This window comes from Arvicanthis niloticus, chromosome 10 (assembly GCF_011762505.2).
Source record: "Arvicanthis niloticus isolate mArvNil1 chromosome 10, mArvNil1.pat.X, whole genome shotgun sequence".
NCBI classification, from domain to species: domain Eukaryota; kingdom Metazoa; phylum Chordata; class Mammalia; order Rodentia; family Muridae; genus Arvicanthis; species Arvicanthis niloticus.
The window spans coordinates 7,517,384-7,536,308 of NC_047667.1; the positions used below are offsets into that span (position 1 = coordinate 7,517,384).

The 18,925-nt window shown below is 39.8% G+C and overlaps 1 protein-coding gene across 1 annotated transcript in view; it reads right to left on the reverse strand.

The window, feature by feature from the left end:
- Positions 1-304: 304 nt before the first annotated feature.
- Positions 305-18,925, reverse strand: part of LOC117716424 (uncharacterized) — a 42,173-nt gene continuing 23,552 nt past the window's right edge. Inside the window, exon 4 of the mRNA XM_076941734.1 lies at positions 305-1,291. Coding sequence (XP_076797849.1) covers positions 447-1,291 — 845 coding nt within the window. The 3' untranslated portion in view covers positions 305-446. The remainder of the gene's footprint in view (positions 1,292-18,925) is intronic.

An 18,925-nucleotide genomic window follows, 5' to 3' on the forward strand; every position in this document is an offset into this window, starting at 1 on the left:
GTTAAAAAAAACTGACTACTTTCTTATTCAAGAAGACTACCTCTTGTATGGATTCTGTAGTGAACTTGAACATTTGAGGATGGGATAAATGATATTCCATGTTCATTATATTTGTAACATTTATGTCCAGGAAGGATTTGGTGTTGAACTTTAAGATCTGAGAACTGTGTAAAAGGTTTGCCACATTCAATGTATTTCTAAGGTTTATCTCCATTATGGATTCTATGTTGAACTTGAAAATTTGAGAAATCTGCAAATGATTTCACACACTTATATATTTGTAAGGTTTGTTTTCGGTGTGAATATTTTGGTGAACTTTAAGTTGGAAAACTGATAAGTTATTTTCTACACTTATTTTATTTATATGGTTTATCTCTAGTATGTAATCTATTGTGAGTTTTAAGACTTGAAGACTGTGTAAAAGTGTCCCCACACTCATCCACTTTTTAAGGATTGTTTCCAGTATGGATTCTATGTTGAACTTTAAGATCTGAAGACTGTGTAAAACATTTGCCACATTCATTACATTTGTAAGTTTTGTCTCCTATATGAATTCGATAGTGAACATGAAGATGTGAGGACTGTTTAAAACATTTTCCACATTCATTACATTTGTAAGGTTTGTCTCCAGTATGGATTCTGTGGTGAACTTTAAGTTTTGAGGACTCCTTAAAAGATTTCCCACATTCATAACATTTGTAAGGTCTGTCTCCTGTATGGATTCTATGATGAGCTTTAAGATTTGAAGAGTCAGTAAAACATTTACCACATTCATTGCATTTGTAAGGTTTGTTTCCAGTATGGAATCTATGATGAACTTTAAGGCATGAAGAGTGAGTAAAACATTTGCCACATTCATTACATTTGTAAGGTGTGTCTCTAGTATGGATTCTATAGTGAGCTTTAAGATTTGAAGACTGTGTAAAACATTTGCTACATTTACTACATTTGTAAGGTTTGTCTCCAATATGGATTCTGTGGTGAACTTTAAGGTTTGAGGACTTGTTAAAAGATTTCCCACATTCATAACATTTGTAAGGTTTGTCTCCTGTATGAATTCTGCGGTGAGCATGAAAAGTTGATGATTGTGTAAAAGATTTTCCACATTCATTACATTTGTAAGGTTTGTTGCCAGTATGGATTCTATGATGAACTTTAAGACTTGAAGACTGTGTAAAGCATTTGCCACATTCACTACATTTGTAAGGTGTCTCTTGAGTAGAAATTCTGTAGTGAGCCTTAAGATTTGAGGACTCAGTTCTCTCAGGAGAAGTATCTGGAACTTCCTGATCTGTTTCAGGAATGAAACCATTTTTTCTTGCAAACAGATGATTTCCATAATCACATATATCACACTCTTCACTGGCATCTCTATATTCCCAGAATTTGTTTCTATGTAGAGGTGAAAGTTCAATACATGCAAATTTTTGTGTTATTTCCTTCAAAAAATAATCCTGTGTAAATGCCTTTGTGAATAGGTTCTTGGTATGATCACAACATAGACCTGAAATTAATGAGATCATGTCATTATTTGACATTTTACAATTTGCTGAAAATGATACACATGCATAATTGAAGAAATAGCAGTAACCTGAGGAGAATCATAGCAAAAGCATACAACACAGAACTGCAGTAATTTTATTCCAAAGAAACAAATGCCAAAAATATAATATAATGTGTTAGGAGATATTTCATGAAATATATATATATATATATATATATATATATATATATATATATATATATATGTATAAAACCATCATCAATAATTATTCCGTATAACAGATAACTTGAAACAAACTTGTTGCAACTATCATGCAGTAATAACAAAAGACATCTACTCAGTATGAAATTCAATTACCAATATAGATGCAAGTAATTATTCCAAAGACAGAATAATTTAAAAAGGAACTAGAATAACTTTATTGGAATTGAATACTACTGTAAAAGTAAATAATAGATTTAGTATCAATAAGACTATATATTAAAAATAAGGTAATAGAGCACTGAGCAGACCTTGGGTGGCAGCTCTGCCCCCAACCTCCAAGAACCCAGAGGAAGCACGGATCCCAGGTGCTCGAACTCAGGCAGTATCTTAGGTAAGCAGACAGCAGGGCCTGCCCTAAACAGGGAGTAACTGGGAACCAAAAGGACCCAGGAAGTCACTCCAGGCCTGGAACACTGGTTCCTTCCGGTCTGGGCCAGAGCACTGAGCAGATCTTGGGTGGCAGCTCTGTCCCCAACCTCCAAGAACCCAGAGGAAGCAGGGATCCCAGGCGCTCTAATTTGGACAGTGTCTTAGAAACTAGTTCTCAGATCTGAGGCCTAGATCAGACCTCTGCCAGGTCTGCTGTTGTGTGGACCCCGGATTCCACCTGAGACATACTGGAAGTTCCACTCAATCCAGATCCACAGAGGAACAAATGAACTCAGAGTTCAGACAACGTTTCCTGGGATATTCTAGAGGAGACACTGCACCCAGAACAGCAGACACCTAGCTGGACTACTACCTTGGAGGCACCATATCCTGAGGCATCCTAGAGGTACCACTATAATCAGTGCAGCTGGAAAAGATCACAGAGACATCTGGACCCCTAGGAGATCAGACACATGCTAGATAACTAGAAAGACAGGCTTCAGTCAGAGACAGCAAGTACAGGCAGCACTAGAGTTAACCAGATGGCAAAAGGCAAGAGCAAGAATGTAAGCAACAGAAACGAAAGTTACATGGCATCATCAGAACCCAGCTCCCCCATCAGAGCAAGCCCTGAACACCCCATCACACCAGAAAAGCAGGATTAAGAATTAAAATCACTTCTCATGATGATGATAGAGGGCTTTAAGAAAGACATAAATAACACTCTCAAAGAACTTAAGGAGAGCACTGGTAGACAGATAGAAACCCTTAAAGAGGAAACACAAAAATCCCTTAAGGAATTGCAAGAAAATGCAACCAAATGGGAAAAGGAATTAAACAGAACCATGCAGGATCTAAAAATGGAAGTAGAAACAATAAAGAAATCACAAAGGGACAATACCCTGGAGATAGAAAACCTAAAAAAAAGATCAGGAGTCATAGACATAAGTATCACCAACAGAATACAAGAGATGGAAGAGAGAATCTCATGTGCAGAAGATACCATGGAAAACATTGACACAACTGTCAAAGAAAATGCAAAATACAAAAAGCTACTAACCCAAAATATACAAGAAATCCAAGACACAATGAGAAGGCCAAACCTAAGGATAATAGGTATAGATGAGGGGGAAGACTCCCAACTAAAAGGACCAGTAAATATCTTCAACAAAATTATAGAGGAAAACTTCCCTCACCTAAAGAAAGAGATGTCCATAAATATACAAGAAGCTTACAGAACTCCAAATAGTTTAGACCAGAAAAGAAATACTTCCCGCCATATAATAGTCAAAACATCAAATGTACAAAACAAAGAAAAAATACTAAAAGCAGTAAGGGAAAAAGGCAAAGTAACATATAAAGGCAGACCTATAAGACTTACACCAGACTTCTCACCAGAGATCATAAAAGCCAGAAGATCCTGGACCGATATCATACAGACCCTAAGAGAACACAAATATCAGCCCAGTCTACTATACCCAGCAAAACTATCAATCATTATTGATTGAGAAACCAAAATATTCCATGACAAATCCAAATTTACACAGTATCTCAACACAAATCCAGCACTTCAAAGAATAATTGGTGGAAAACTCCAACACAAGGAGGGAAACTACAACCTAGAAAAAGCAAGAAAGTAATCTTCCAAAAACCCCAAAAGAAGAGAGTTACACAAACATATCTCCACGGATGTTAGCCCAGAAGCTTGGATTATCGAAGACTCAACCCACAGGCCACATGAAGCTCATGAAGAAGGAAGACCAAGAAGGGATGCCTCAGTTCTACTTAGAACGAGAAATAAAAATGCTCAAGGGAGCAAATAGGGAAACAAAACATGGAACAGAAACTGAAGGAGGGGCCATCAGGAGACCTTTCCACCTGGGTATTCACCCCATGTACAGCCACCTAATCTAAATACTATTGTGGATGGCTGGAAGTGCATAATGTGAGGAACATGATATAGCTGTCTCCTTAGAGGTCTGCCAAAGACTAAAACACTCAGAGGACAATGTTCACAATTAACCACTGAAATGATCAGGGGTTTCCCAATGGAGAACTTAGTGAGAGGACTGAAGGAGCAGAAAGGGTTAGTGACCCCAGGTGGAAAGCAACAATACCAAACAACCAGAGCCCCCCAGGGTCTAAACCACCAGCCTGGGAACACATAGGGAGGGACCCAAGACTCCAGAGGTATATGTAGGGGAGGATGGCCCTGTCAGACATAGGTGGGAGAGGAGTTTCTTGGTCCCATAAGAAAAAATGAATGAAAAATGAATGAATGAACACACAGTGGGGGGGGGATGTGAGGGCGGGGAGGGGATAGTGAGGGGGGTAGGTGTGGTCACTGCCTCATAGAAACATGAGGAGGGGGATGGGATAGGTTTCTGGGTGGTGGGAGGAAGTAGGCTAAGGGGATAAAATCTGAAACGTAAATACTACAACCAATTTTAAGAAGCGGGGAAAAAAAAAGTCTTCAGAACCAACATCTTTAAAAAAATGTCAGCGCCCTGGGGGTGGAAATTTTTTTTTTCTTGATACTAAAACTTGTTCTGAGAATTGTATATTGCAGAATACACAGCCTTGGTGTATCTACTCATCAAGCATACTGAGCAGACCTGCCCAAACTTCTGATGTCCTGGAATTCCATCTGGATTCAGTGAAGACACAGCATCAGAGGCTTATCAACTTACTCTCCCCCAACCCCTCTTCTAAAATCTCAATGCCCTTAATCAGCTTGAAGAAGTTAAAGAAGAGTCAGCGCCCCTATTCACTGAGCTTGGGGACTAATGTGGTTAATAATGGTCTGTCTTTCTAGAGACAAGTAGTGGTTTTGTTGGAACAGGGGGGATTAGCTAGGACTTACTGCATAGCCATAACCTATTGGTAGAAATCTGTATACTTATTATCAAGATGAATTTATAAATTCTTAAATGGTACAGAATTTACTTTGATTTCAAATTTAAGGTTTTCATGGGTACAAGCCTCTTATTAATATAAAAATGAGATGAATATTGATACTCCCATGGGCATTGTGCCTGTATAACACATGTAGGAATACAAGGCCTAGACTCAGCCCTTTTTTAACTTTTTTAACTGATTTGGGACAGTTAACCTATGAGTTAAGGGACTATAGCAAACGCATGGTTTTGAGTTTATTGTTAGGGTGTTTTCCATATCTTATTTAGAAATAGCTGAGAGGAGTGAACAGACAACAGTCCAGGTTACCTTACATGGATAGTTGGTTTTCAAAACATCAGAAGTCCATAGAACTGACACTACAAATATTTCTATATTAATGTTCATTTTGATTAGAGACCTGTCTGCTCCTGACAGCTTCCTGTCGTGGATTCTAAAAAGAAACTGAGCATCCTTGGAGTTACTCCAGTTGTGTGGTGACAGCCACTAGACAAGAATTGCCTCTCTCCATCTACAGACAAATTACTGTCCAGAAAAGGACACACATGCAGAATAGTCGACTGATTATATCTGCCTAGACAGAGTAATCAGTCCTTAATAATCCTGCATCACCAAGGTCTGTCAGATGATTCTGGGCCAGAAGGCTGAAGATTTGATGCTCCAACGTTCGGTAGTATAGGGGCTTTTCAGGTGTTCAGAGGTCTCTATAAATTGGCTGAGTTTTAGAAGCTATGCTTTGTGCTTCCCACAATTATAGTTAACTCAGTCATTCTGGATTTCTGACGGGGTTGAAAACTTATAGCTATTTACCATAAGAGAAAAGATTTGAGTGGATGGTAGTCAGCTGACATTCATCCTAAAGCCAGGTTCAGAACTAAATGTTTTAGTTAGGATAGATGACAGAGGTGCTGGTTAGTCAACAAAATGATGGACTGGATATTAGGACTATCTTGTACCTCACTGGTACAAATTGGCATAATTATGCTCTAATTGTATTTTGAGAGAAAAGTTTCATTTTAACAGGAAGGGTGATGTGTAGGAAGAGCTAAGGTAGGAGGAGTACTGAGAGCAAGAAAAGGAGTAAGAAGAGGAGGAGAAGAAGGATAGGAGAAGCTAGGTGATGAAAGAGAGAAAGAGGGGGGAGACAGGGAGGCAGATATTCATGTATCTCCACCAGTCAAAGATAGTTGTTATATCTAGGTCGGTCAGTGGGTTACACCTCTGATTGAACAATTCCAAACTTATAACGCTTATGATTAACATTATTTTAAAAAAATGTATAAATGCAAAAAGGAAAAGGGGGCATGTGATAGGGGTTTTCTAAGGGGGTGGGGGGGAATGGGGAAAGGGGATGGCATCTGAAGTGTAAATAAAATATCTAATAAAAATAAATAAATAAATAAATAAATAAAATAAGGTAATAAATACAATAAAATTTTTAATGTTTCAGGTAAAAAGCATGGCACATGCATGAGAAAAAGGATTTTAAAATGTGCACAAACCCTGTGGAACAAAATACAACATACAGAAAAAGCAAGTCATGCCTTGGGTGAGCAGTGAATACAGAGCAAATAAAATAGAAGAAATTGATAGATTAAAGAAAAGGTAGCAAACAAGAAATTTATGACACAAAACATCCTGGAAATCAAGGATACTATGATAAGACCTAAGGTAAAAATTATGAAAGTAGAAAACTGTGAAGAGCCCTTCCGCCCCTCTCCGGACCCATCCCGGTAGAGGGAGCAGACACCCAGTGGGGTCTGCACCCTTGGGGACATTGTATCCTGAGCCATCCCTGGAAGTCCAGTGCCCTCAGGGAGACAGGTAAGGCCAGTGGCACACCGCTCTATGCACCAGACCCACAGCTTGGAGTAGGAAGCTCGCAGCACCCCCCCCACAGGTACCCAACCCCCCTCCACGAAACTCCACTCCCCTTCCCCCCTCTCCAGATCCTTCCCGGTAGTGGGAACAGACACCCAGAGGGTCTACACCCTTGTGGAACCTGTATCCTGAGACATCCCTGAGAGACCAGTATCCTCAGGGAGGCAGGTAGGGCCAGCTGTGCACCACCCTACGCACCAGAGCCACAGCTGGAAGTAGAAACCTCTAAGGACCCCCCCCCCCCCAGGTACCAAAACCCTGTCCTTGTGGAATTTCACTCCCCTTCTGCCCCTCTTCGGATCCCAGTGGCAAGAGCGGGCATCCAGTGGGTCTGTACCCCTGTGAAAACTGCATCCTGAGTCAGCCCAGAGTGGCCAGTATCCTCAGAGAGGCAGACACCCAGTGGGTCTGCACCCTGATGGAAACCATATCCTGAGACATCCTAGAGAGGCCACCAACCTCAGAGCAGGGGGCACCATACCCAGAGTCATCCTAGAGAAGCCACAGAACCCAGAGCAGCAGTCACCTTATCCTGAGACATTCTAGAGGAACCACTGAACTCAGAGCTGCAAACACCTAATTGGTCTGCTCTCAAGAAGACACCTTACCCTGAGATATCCTAGAGGAGACACTGCACTCAGAGCATCTGGAGCTTGGGATCATAGGATCACAGAGACATCTGGACCCTGAGGAGTTCTGATAAAAGCCAGATAACTGGAAAGACAGTCCCCAGTCAGAACCAATGAGAGAGGGTAGCACTAGAGCTAACCAAATGGCAAAAGTCAAGTGTAACAATGTAAACAACAGAAACCAAAGTTACTTGGCAACATCAGAACCCAGTTCTCCCAACATAGCAAGTCCTGAACACCAAATCACACCAGAAAAGCAGGACTCAGAATTAAAATCACTTCTTATGATGATGATGGAGGACTTTAAAAAGGACATAAACAACACTCTCAAAGAATTTGAGGAGAACACAGGTAAACAGGTAGAAGCCCTTAAAGAAATGCAAGAAAACATAACCAAACAGGTGAAGGAATTACACAAAACCATCTAGGACTTAAAAATTGAAGTAGAAACAATAAAGAAATCTCAAAGGGAGACTACCCTGGAGATAGAAAACCTAGGCAAAAGATCAGGAGTGATAGACGCAACCATCACCAACAGAATACAAGACATAAAAGAGAGAATCTCATGCGCAGAAGATACCATGGAAAACATAGACACAACTGTCAAAGAAAATGTGAAATGTAAAATGCTCCTAACACAAAACATCCAGGAAATCCAGGACACAATGAGAAGACCAAACCTAAGAATAATAGGTATAGATGAAGGTGAAGATTCCCAACTTTAAGGGCCAGTAAATATCTTCAACAAAATTATAGAGGAAAACTTCCCTAACCTAAAGAAAGAGATGTCCACAAATATACAAGAAGCCTACAGAACCCCAAATAGACTAGACCAAAAAAGAAATACTTCCCGTCACATAATAATCAAAACATTAAATGTACAAAACAAAGACAAGATACTAAAAGCAGTAAGGGAAAAGGGCAAAGTAACATATAAAGGCAGACCTATAAGAATTGCACCAGATTTCTCACCAGAGAATATAAAAGCCAGAAGATCCTGGACTGGTATCATACAGGCCCTAAGAGAACACAAATGCCAGCCCAGACTACTATGCCCAGCAAAACTCTCAATCAATATTGACGGAGAAACCAAAATATTTCATGACAAATCCAAATTTACACAATATCTTGCCACAAATCCAGCACTTCAAAGGATAATTGGTGTAAAACTCCAACACAAGGTGGGAAACTACAACCTAGAAAAAGCAAGAAAGTAATCTTCTAACAACCCTAAAAGAAGGTAGCTATACAAACATAACTCCACTGCCAATAACAAAAATAACAGGAAACAACATTCATTTTTCCTTAATATCTCTTAATATCAATGGACTCAATTCCCCAATAAAAAGACATAGACTATCAGACTGGATACATAAACAGGACACAACATTTTGCTGCATACAGGAAACGCACCTTTGTGAAAAAGACAGACACTACCTCAGAGTAAAAAGTTGGAAAACAATCTTCCAAGCAAATGGTCCAAAGAAAGAATCGGGAGTAGCGATTCTAACATCAAATAAAATCGTTTTTCAACCTAAAGTAATCAAAAAAGATAAAGAAGGACACTTCATAATCATCAAAGGAAAAATGTACCAAGAGGAACTTGCAATTCTGAACATCTATGCTCCAAATGCAAGAGCACCCACATACATAAAAGAAACTTTACTAAAACTTAACCCATACATTGCACCTCACACAATAGTAGTGGGAGATTTCAACACCCCACTCTCAGCTATGGACAGATCATGGAAACAGAAACTAAACTTAGACACAATGAAACTAACAGAAGTTATGAACCAATTGGACTTAACTGACATCTATAGAACATTTCATCCTAAAACAAAAGAATATACCTTCTTCTCAGCACCTCATGGTACCTTCTCCAAAATAGACCATATAAGTGGTCACAAAACAGGCCTCAACATACCAAAAGATTGAAATAATCCCTTGTACCCTATCAGAACACCATGGGCTGAGTCTCATCTTTGACTTGGACAAAAACAACGGGAAGCCCACATACACGTGGAACTGAACAATGCTCTACTCAATGATAACTTGGTCAAGGAAGAAATAAAGAAAGAAATTAAAGACTTTTTAGAGTTAAATGAAAATGAGGACACATCATATCCAAACTTGTGGGACTCCATGAAAGCAGTACTAACAGGAAAACTCATAGCTCTAACTGCCCACAAAAATAAAATGGAAAGAAAATACATTAATAAATTGACAGTACACCTGAAAGCCTTAGAACAAAAAGAAGCTAATATACCCAAGAGGAGTAGATGGCAGGAAATAATCAAACTCAGGGCTGAAATCAACCAAGTTGAAACAAAAAGAACTATACAAAATATCAACAAAACCAGGAGATGGTTCTTTGAGAAAATCAACCAGATAGACAAACCCTTAGCCAGACTAACCAAAGGGCACAGAGACAGTACTCAAATTAATAAAATCAGAACTGAAAAGGGAGACATAACAACAGAAACAGAGGAAATTAAAAGAATCTTCAGATCCTACTACAAAGGCCTATACTCAACAAAATTGGAAAATCTGGAGGAAATGGACAATTTTCTAGATAGATGCCAGGTACCAAAGTTAAATGAGGAGCGGATACACCATCTAAACAGTAGCGTAACCCCTAAAGAATTAGAAACAGTCATTAAAAATCTCCCCACCAAAAAAAGTCTGGGGCCAGATGGTTTCAGTGCAGAATTCTATCAGACCTTCCAGGAAGACCTAATATCAATTCTCTTCAAACTATTCCACAGAATAGAAACAGAAGGAACAATACCCAATTTGTTCTATGAAGCTAAAATTACACTCATACCTAAGCTTCACAAAGCCCCAACAAAGAAAGAGAACTACAGACCAATCTCTCTTATGAATATTGATACAAAAATACTCAATAAAATTCTTGCAAACCGAATCTAAGAACATATCAAAGCAATCATCCATCATGATCAAGTAGGCTTTATCCCAGGAATGCAGGGATGGTTCAATATTTGGAAATCCATCAATGTAATCCACTACATAAATAAACTCAAAGAAAAAAAACACATGATCATCTCACTAGACCCTGAGAAAGCATTTGACAAAATTCAACATCCCTTCATGTTAAAAGTCTTGGAAAGATTAGGAATTCAAGGTCCATAGCTAAACATAGTAAAAGCAATATACAGCAAGCTAGTAGCCAACATCAAACTAAATGGAGAGAAACTTGAAGCAATCCCACTAAGATCAGGGACTAGACAAAGCTGCCCACTCTCACCCTACCTATTCAATATAGCACTGGAAGTCCTAGCTAGAGCGATTAGACAACAAAAGAAAGTCAAAGGGATATAAATAGGAAAGGAAGAAGTCAAAATTTCACTATTTGCAGATGATATGATAGTATACTTAAGTGACCATAAAACTTTGGCCAAAACCACTTCAGTAAAGTGGCTGGATATAAAATCAACTCAAACAAATTAATGAAACTAGAAATTATCATCCTGAGTGAGTTAACCCAATCACAAAAGAACACACATGGTATATACTCACTGTTAATCGAATGTTAGCCCAAAAGCTTGGAATAGTGAAGACTCAACCCGCAGACCACATGAAGCTCATGAAGAAGGAAGACCAAGAGGGGATGCCTCAGTTTTACTTAGAACGAGAAACAAAAATGCTCAAGGTAGCAAACAGGGAAACAAAACATGGGACAGAAACTGAAGGAGGGGCCATCAGGAGACCATTCCACCTGGGTATTCATCCCATGTACAGTCACCTAAGCTAGACACTGATGTGGATGGCTGGAAGTGCATGCTGTCAGGAACATGATATAGCTGTCTCCTTGGAGGTCTGCCAAAGACTAACACATTCAGAGGACAATGCTCACAGTTAACCACTAATATGATCAGGGGGTTCCCAATGGAGAACTTAGAGAGAAGACTGAAGGAGCAGAAAGAGTTTGTGATTCCAGGAGGAAAGCAACAATACAAAACAACCAGAGCCCCCCTGGGTCTAAACCACCAGCCTGGGAGCACATAGGGAGGGACCCGTGACTCCAGCAGTGTATGTAGGAGAGGATGGCCTTGTCGGGCATAGGTGGGAGAGGAGTTTCTTGGTCCCATAAAAAGCGAACACAGAGTGGGGGGGGGGGAATATTAGGGTGGGTGGGGTAGGTGTGGGCACTGCCTCATAGAAGCATGAGGAGGGGGGATGGGATAGGAGGTTTTTGGGTGGTGGGATGAAGTGGGGTAAGGGGATAAAACTGAAAGGTAAATATAGTACCCAATTTAAAAAATAAAATAAAAGAGATTTTAAAAAGGGAAAAAATAAAGAAAAAAAGGAAAAATAGGAGATATCATAACACAAAGGGAAGGATTTAGAAATTTAGGAGGCAGTTTATGTTAATGGAAACAGCATCATAGAAACTGGAAAATCACACCCTCAAAGAAGCACAAGGAAGCAGGGATGGGATAAGGGGTTCCTGGGTGGTGGGGGGAATGGGATAAGGGGATAAAATTTGAAATGTAAATATTACAACCAATTTTGAAAAGGGAAAAAAACAAAAAAAAAAAAAAAAAGAAAAGTTGTTAGAACCAACATCTTTTTTAAAAATGTCAGCCCTCTAGGAAAAAAAATTTTTTTTCTTGATACTAAAGCTTGTTCTGAGAATTGTATACACAAAAAAAAAAGGCAGAATACACAGCCTTGGTGTATCTTCTCATCAAGCATGCTGAGCAGACTTGCCCAAACCTTTGATGTCCTGGAATTCCATCTGGATTCAGTGAAGACACAGTGTCAGAGGCTTATCAATTTACTCCCCACCCCCACCCCTCTTCTAATATCTCAACACCTGTAATCAGCTTGAAGAAGTTAAATGTTGGGGACCACACTAGTCCCACGTTCGGATGCCAAAAAATGTTGAGGCCCAAGCTGCCCCACTTTGGGCAGCCAAAAATGTTGCAGCCCTCTCCACTCCACGCTTGGCGGCCACTGTATCCAGGCCCAAGCTGCCACTCCAGTCCAAGGGTCGGGGTTCAGCAAGAGAGAGAGTGAGGACAGACTCGAAGAATGGAGATCAGACAGTGTTTCAATCCTGTTTATTCTTCAGTCTCTCTTCCTAGTCCAAGTCCCAAGTCTTGAGTTCCTAGTTCCTAATTCCTAGTGGTACTCCTTGTTGTTCTCTTCCGAGTGTCTAATGTCTATTCCTACTCCTAGTGTCTGAACCTCTGTTACTCCAAATAGTTCTCTCTATGTTGTACTCTCTAAAGTGTCTGATTCTCTCATCTCTTCTGTCTGCCTCTCGCCTTTATATGTCTCACTTCTAAGCTATGCCTCTAAGTCACACCTTTAATCATACCCTTAGGTCTTGTATCTAAATCTCTAAGTCACACTCTTAAATTACACACCTTTAATCTCACACACCTTTAATCTCACACACCCAAGGTATCTAAATCAAGATTATCAGAGTGTGCTCAGCTGTTGTAGGCTATTGTAATATGAGTCTCACTTCAGGGTATATGGCTCAAGATGGCTGCAAAGCTGATAGCCTCTTTCTACTAAAAGTCAGCTCCCAACAGTTAAAGAAGAGTCAGCGCCCCTATTCCCTGGGCTTGAGGACTAAGGTGGTTAATATTGGTCTGTCTTTATATGGAAAAGTAATGGTTTTGTTGGAACACGGAGGACTAGCTAGGACTTAATACATAGCCGTAACCTATTGGTAGAAATCTGTACACTTAATATCAAGATGAAGCTATGATTTCTTAAATGGTACAAAATTTACTTTGATTTCAAATTTATGGTTTTCATTGGTACAAGCTTCTTATTGATATAAAAGTGAGATGAATGTTGTTACTCTCATGGGCATTGTGCCTGTATAACACATTTAGGAATACAAGGCTTAGACACAGTCCTTCTTTAACTTTTTAACTGATTTGGGACAGTTAGCCTATGAGTTAAGAGACTATAGCATATTCATGGCTTTGAGTTTAATGTTAGGGTGTTTTCCATATTTTGTTTAGAAATAGCTGAGACAAGTTAACAGACAACAATCCAGATTACTTTACATGGATAGTTGGTTTTCAAAACATCAGAAGTCCATAGAATTGATGCTACAAATATTTCTATATTAATGTTCATTTTGATTAGAGACCTGTCTGCTCCTGAGAGCTTCCTGTCTTGGATTCTAAGAAGAAATTGAGCATCCTTGAAGTTAAGCCAGTTGTGCGGTGACAGCCACTAGGCAAGAATTGCTTCTTTCCATCTACAGACAAATTACTGTCCAGAAAAGGACACACTTGCAGAATAGTCAACTGATTATATCTGCCTAGACAGAGTAATCAGCCCTTAATAAATCTGCATCACTAAGGTCTGTCAGATGATTCTGGGCCAGAAGGCTGAAGATTTGATGCTCCAACGTTCGGTAGTATAGGGGCTTTCCAGGTGTTCAGCAGTCTCTATAAACTGGCTAAGTTTTAGAAGCTATGCTTAGTGCTTCCCATAATTTCAGTTAACTCAGTAATTCTGGATTTCTGATGGGGTGAAGACCTATAGTCTCATAGCCAATCCTGGCTATTTACTTTGAGAGAAAAAATCTGAGTGGATGGTTTTCAGCTGACATTCATTATAAAGCCAAGAAAAAAGCCAGGTTCAGAACTAAGTGTGTTAGTTAGGAGAGATAACAGAGGTTCTGGTTAGTCAACAAAATGATGGACTGGGTATTAGGACTATCTTGTACCTCACTGGTACAATTAGGAATAAGTATGCTCTAATTGTATTTTGAGAAAAAAGTTTTATTTTAACAGGAAGGGTGATATGTAGGAGGAGCTAAGGGAGAACAAGTTCCGAGTGGAAGAGATGGAGTAAGGAGAGGAGGGGATGAAGGAGAGGAGAAGCTAGGTGATGAGAGAGAGAAAGTGAGAGTAAGAGAGAGGGGCATGGAGGCAAATGTTCACGGATCTCCAACAGTCAAAGATAGTTTAAATAATCTAGGTTGGGTATTGGGTTACACTTCTGATCGAGCATTTCCAAACTTATTAAACCTTTGATTAACATTTTTTTAAAATTGTTTAAAAGCAAGAAGGAAAAAGGGGCATGGGATAGAGGTTTTCTAGGGAAGAGAAATGGGGAAAGGGGATGACATTGGAAATGTAAATAAAATGTAAATAAAAAATAATAATAATAAGATGAAATAAATAAATAAATAAATAAGGAAAGACAATAGAAAACAAAAAGAAAATTGTGAAGAGTCCAAGCTCCAAGGCACAGATAACATTTTCAATGAAATCATACAGGAAAACTTTCCTAATTAAAGAAAGTGATGCTTCCTCCTGCCAGTCTGCAACTCCAAATGTATTTGTGTCAGATGAGGATGCCAGCTCCATATCCAATCACACAGCCTAGCTGTATCACTGTACATCTGCCATAATCAGGAAGAGAGGTTGACTTCCCTTCCCCAAGACCACAAAGCCAGCAGGTCTCCAAGGAGGTCTGCCTGAACCAGGGACACAAGGACACTGGGACACAGGGACACAACCGCTCTAATCCAGCTCTAATCTGAGACAGAGAAAGCCTGCCCTAACCAACAAATGCACGTCCTCTCTCCCAAATGACCTGTTCTAACCAGGAGATATATCTCTACCTGCATCCATGGAGTCTGTTCCAGTCCAAGACACCCAGGACAGTTTAACCAGACAGATACCAGGTGGCAAAAGTCAAGCACAAGAACATTTTTTAATTTGACATCACCAGAACTCAGTTCTCATACCAAAGCAAGGCCCAGATATCTGAACACACACAAAGATCAAGATTCTAACCTAAAATCCCATCTTAGGAAGATTATAGCCATATTAAAGAAGATATACATACCTCCTTAAAGAAATACAGGAAAACACATGCAAACAGGTAGAAGCCCTTAAAGAGGAAACAAATAAATTCTTTAAAGAAAAACAGGAAAATACAATCAAACATGTGAAAGAATTGAAAGAAGAATCTGTCAAAAACCTAAAATTGAAATGAAACGATAAAGAAGTCACAAACAGAGGCAGCCCTGGAGATGAACAACATAGGAAAGTTGTCAGGAACTACTTATATAAGCATAACCAACAGATACAAGGGATGGAAGAGAGAATCTCATGTGTAGAACATACCAATGAAGATCTTGACAGATGGAACAACAAAAACACAAGGGATAAAATGTTACTAACAAAAAACATTTGGAAAATTTGGGACACAAGGAAAAGACCAAACTTAAGATTTATAGGAATGAAAGTATAAGAAGAGCTGGGCGGTGGTGGCGCAGGCCTTTAATCCCAGCACTTGGGAGGCAGAGGCAGGTGGATTTCTGAGTTCAAGGCCAGCCTGGTCTACAGAGTGAGTTCCAGGGCAGCTGGGACTACACAGAGAAACCCTGTCTCAAAAGACAAAAAAAAAAAAAAGAACGAAAAAGAAAAAGAAAGTATAAGAAGAACCTCAGTTCAAAGAACCAGAAAACACCTTGAACAAAATCATAGATGAAACTTGCCTAACCAGAAGAAAGAGATGGCCATAAATGTTAAAGAAGCCTTTGGAACACCAAAGAGATTGAACCATTAAAGAAAATCCCCTGACACATAAAAATAAAAACACTAAACTTACAGAACAAAAAAAATAATATTTAAAAGGTATAAGAAAAAAGGTGAAGTAACATAAAGTCAGACGTGTCAGAAAAACACTAAACTTATCACAAAAACTCTAGAAGACAAAAGATCCTGATGAGTTGTCTTGCAAATTGTGAAAAACCAAAGATGACAACTGAGGCTACATTACCCAGGAAAACTCTCAATCACCATAGATGGAGAAATCAAGGTATTCTGTGATAAAAGAGAAAGTGAGCACTATCTTTCTACCAATCCAGGCCTACAGAGTGTAATAGAAGCAAAACTTCAACACAGTAGGATAAAAAACACCCAAGAAAACATGCACCAAAAAAATCACTTAAAAAAATCCCCCCAAAATATATTCATATGCACATAATAACACCTACAAAAAAAGTAGCAAGAACTAACAATCATTGATAACTATTGTCTCTCAAAATCAATAGACAATATTCCCCAGTAAAAATACACAGATATGCATACTGGATGCAAGATTTTGCTGCATAAAAGAAACACACCTCAACCACAAACACCAAGATGACATTGGAAAAATGGACTAAAAAAAAAAAGATTTGAAAAATATTTCTAAACAAAGGGTCCCCAAAACAAGCTGAAGGACCCAGCTACTAAGAAGGACACCATGAATTTTGCAGGCAAATGGATGGAGCAAGCAAATATCATCATGAATGAGGTAAAATACACCCCAAATAAAATGCATGGTGTCCACTAATAAGTGGAAAGTACCTTAAAAGTACAGAATAGGTCAGTCCCTCTGTCTCCTATGTGATATATGAAGATATGGGCTGGCCCAGAGCTCTGATATTGCACTGCCTCATGTGTTTACAGCAAGCTGGTCTCTCATGAGCTTTTTTTTTTTATGGAGGGGGGGTGGGCACTGTCCTGAGACTTGAGTGAGAATCCCCCTTTGAGTCCTTTCATTTTGGTTCCCTAACCTGGAAAAACTCATCCAGGATTTGTGCGACCACCCAGGACTCCCGAAGACCCCTTGGAGGTAGGTTTATGTCTGTGTGTGTGTGTGTGTCTTGGTGTCTGAGTGTGCAGCTGCTGAATCTGTGTCTTGTTGTCTGAGTGCAGTACTGCTGATTTTGTTTTCTGGATTCTGGTTTCTGGTTTCTGGCAGCTGCTGCTGTGATTCGTGAGAATCCGGTGGCTTGCATAGGCAGATGTGCTTGAGGCCCTCAGGCTGCACCATGGGAGACATCGCATGGGTAAAACCGGGGGGGGGGGGGGGGGGTGGGGGGGGGCCATCAGGATGCAATCCTGACTGCCCATTTTCTGAACGAAGGAGACAGGGTTCTCCTACTACAGGGGAAGGTATGAGGACCTACCCCATCGGAACTGGCATTTGGCTGGCTGTTAACTCCAGACACTGATGAGTGTGTTTAACTATAATAGAGTCCTGTGTCTTTAAATTGTTTCTGTGTTTCTTCCATCACTGTTAGACTACATACAAGATGGCAGCCAGACTGGGAACTAGATTTCCCAGCAGGCCATGCGGCTCTGCCCACTACATCCAAGATGGCAGCTCTGACAGTGTGACTAAGACAGATGGTTTTCTGACAGTCGTTCTATGTCCTGACTATAAAATTTAGTCTCTGTGTGGCCCATGGCAGGGGTGAGCTGTCTGTGTTGTCTGTTCTATATGTTCTTAGACTCTGACTGATGATTTTTTGTTCTTGTTTTTGTTTGGACTGAAACTACTGTGTAAAACATCCTGAGTTAAAAAGAGATAACATGACCACCAGCAGAAGAGGAGATAGAGCCACAAGTGAGTGTTGCTATAGAGCAGAGAGGTGGGCAAGTCCTTTGACAAGGGGCACCGCAGTTAGGTTAGCCTGCCCACAACAACCAGGCAGTTTTCCACCAGCCACCTATGACAAAAGATAGGGCCCAGGTGATTAAAAACCTAATGGAAGAGAGAGACATCTTCCCTGAGCCAAGCTGGACAAAACAGCCCCAGAAAAATTATTCACCTGAGAGTTATAATTATTTATTTTTAAAAAACTGGTTAAAACTGCTTACTTAATTTAGTTTTTTTTTTCATATTTTTATTGGATATTTTATTTACACTTCAGATGCCATCCCCTTTCCTCATCACCCCCCTTAGAAAACCCCTATCCCATGCCCCCTTTTCCTTTTTGCACTTATACATTTTTTTAAATGTTAATCAAAGGCTTTATAAGTTTGGTATTGCTCAACCAGAGGTGTAACCCACTACCCAACCTAGATATATCAACTATTTTTGACTGGTGGAGATACATGAACATCTGCCTCCCTGTCTCCCCCTTCTTTCTCTCTTTCATCACCTAGCTTCTCCTCTCCTCTTCTCCTCCTCTTCTTACTCCTTCTCTTCCTCTCAGTACTCCTCCCAACTTAGCTCCTCCTACATATCACCCTCCTGTTAAAATGAAACTTTTCTCTCAAAATACAATTAGAGCATAATTATGCCAATTTGTACCAGTGAGGTACAAGATAGTCCTAATACCCAGTCCATCATTTTGTTGACTAACCATAACCTCTGTCATCTATCCTAACTAAAACACTTAGTTCTGAACCTGGCTTTTTCCTTGGCTTTAGGATGAATGTCAGCTGAAAACCATCCACTCACATCTTTTCTCTCAAGGTAAATAGCCAGGATTGGCTATGAGGCTATAAGTTTTCCACCCCATCAGAAATCCAGAATGACTGAGTTAACTATAATTGTGGGAAGCACAAAGCAT